Here is a 2185-nt window from a genome sequence, read left to right as displayed (position 1 = left end):
ATTCAGTCAGAAGCACTTGGCTGAGGGCATAGGGGAAGGGTGGGTGTCCGTGTCCCTTGAATAGCCCCTGTCCACAGCTGGTACAGACCCCATGGATCACACAGCACCCAGAGTGCTCAGCAAGAGCTAGGACTGCAACTGCACAACACCTCTGAAGCTTTTTGCTTGCCCCATGGATGTTTAACCAGAGACAAGACAGTGACCGACCAGGTGTAATGGGACTCAACACCCACATTCCTTCTCTTTATTGACTGTATCAACAGGACTTCTAAGGTTGGAGAAGCCACCAATACGACTTTTTATGGTCCAACATCCCACCAGTTCCCTGGCTCTCCACGAACACAGTCACTTTGTAAATGCGGCTGCCTGCCTTGGTCTCATTCTCCGACTGCACTGTCCTCCCTCACCAGTGGGTGTGGACATCCCTCGCCCATTGTTCCAGGCCTTACTCTCCATTGGAACCTCTCTCTACATTGTGGAGATCTGTAGCTGATGTTGTTTGCGATGTAAAGGTCCAGAATAGAATATGTGGCCATAGCAGGGGTTGTTCATCTCCCATGTCAGCAGCGATGGAGATGGGTGATAAACTGACCCTTCACTTGATGAATACCTTGATTATCCTTGCACGAAGGTGTTTGATTTTCACGCTGTAGACAATTGGGTTCAGCAGGGGCGGGACCAGCATGGAGATATAGCCCAGAAGAATCTGAAGCAAGGGAGAAGAGCCCTTCCCAAATCTGTGTATAACAGACAGGCCAATCTGTGGTGTGTAGAAGAGCAGGACGGCGCAGAGGTGGGAGACGCAGGTGTTCAGGGCCCTGAGGCACTCGGTGTGGGAAACGATGCTCAGAACTGTTTTGAGGATAATCATGTAAGAGAGGAAGATGAGCAGTGAGTCCAACCCCATCGTTAAGAGTTTAGCAAACAAGCCATAGATGCTGTTCACTGAGATGTCTGAACAAGCCGCCTTCATGACGTCCTGGTGCAGGCAGTAGGAATGGGAGAGGACATTGGCTCGACAGTATTGGAACCGTTTCAGGAGTATGGGGAGTGGGAATACTACAGCCACCCCTCTTAGAACACAAACCAGTCCCATCTTGGCTATTCTCGGCAGGGTTAAGATGGAAGCATATCTCAGTGGGTCACAGATTGCAATGAAGCGGTCAAAGGCCATCAGTAAGAGCACACAGGATTCAGTGCATTCAAACAAGTGGATGAAGAACAGCTGGGCAAAACAAGCATTGAGGCTGATCTCCCTAGAGTTAAACAAGTAAATGCCCACTATCGTCGGTATGGTGGCTATCGATAAGCCAAGATCTGTGACGGCCAAGATGGAAAGGAAAATGTACATGGGCTCATGGAGGCTTGGATCTGTTTTTACAATGAACAGAATGACTGAATTTCCTACTATCGAAATAACATACATTAAGCAAAAGAGGATAGAGATCCAGAGATGGACGTCTTCCTGCCCAGGTATCCCACTGAGAAGGAACACTGCAGATTTGAAGGTGGTGTCATTGACAGTTGACATAATGTACTGGGCAGGTCCGAGGAGTTTTGAACTTTCCTTCCTAAAAGGAAAAAGAATAGGAGACTAGATGATATTTAACAAGACATCTTTCTGCTCTCAGTGGATATTTAAAGACAGCAAGGAGCTCAAGAAAGATCAGTAAAAACACAGTCTTGTACTTGCAGCACCGATAGGAATATAGGCATTGCCAGAGTGGATCAGACATGTAGTCCATCCAGCCCAGTATCCCATGGCCAGGTTCACACGCTTCAGAGGAAGGTGGAAGAAGCCCTGCAATAGGCAGCTATGAGATAACCTGCTCCCAGGGAAAATTTCCCCCTGACACCCACTAGTTAAACATATTTTGTAGTGTAAATCAAGAAGGTTTAGAGCCTATCCAAGACTTTTTTAAACATTGCTCACTACTGTAATTGGATTTTCTGGTTATCCATATAAATATCCAGTCCTGCTTTGAATCCTTCTAAGTTCTTGTCCCTATTGATATCTTGTGCTTGTGTTTGTGCTTGCGCATTCCTACTTGAGTACTGTGTGATTTTTACAATTGTGACCTTCCAAAAGATACCCTTTCTGGCCCTCTACTTCTGAGGGTGGCCCATTGTATCAGGACACGTGTGTAAACACATGTAATATGCATGGTGAAAACAGCTATTTTAT

At 46.6% G+C, this 2185-nt stretch overlaps 1 protein-coding gene across 1 annotated transcript; it reads right to left on the bottom strand.

The window, feature by feature from the left end:
- Positions 1-595: 595 nt before the first annotated feature.
- Positions 596-1531, bottom strand: LOC128832323 (olfactory receptor 51G2-like). Its single transcript, XM_054019617.1, has one exon. It carries the CDS (start codon positions 1529-1531, stop codon positions 596-598), a length of 936 nt encoding a protein of 311 aa, XP_053875592.1.
- Positions 1532-2185: the final 654 nt, after the last annotated feature.

The sequence above is a fragment of the Malaclemys terrapin genome, chromosome 1, assembly GCF_027887155.1.
Source record: "Malaclemys terrapin pileata isolate rMalTer1 chromosome 1, rMalTer1.hap1, whole genome shotgun sequence".
NCBI classification, from domain to species: Eukaryota; Metazoa; Chordata; order Testudines; family Emydidae; genus Malaclemys; species Malaclemys terrapin.
This window is presented reverse-complemented; position numbering and strand designations above follow the sequence as displayed.

Coding starts and splice junctions, on each gene's coding strand:
- LOC128832323 (XM_054019617.1), bottom strand. CDS start 1,531: ATGTCAACTGTCAATGACACCACCTTCAAATCTGCAGTGTTCCTTCTC.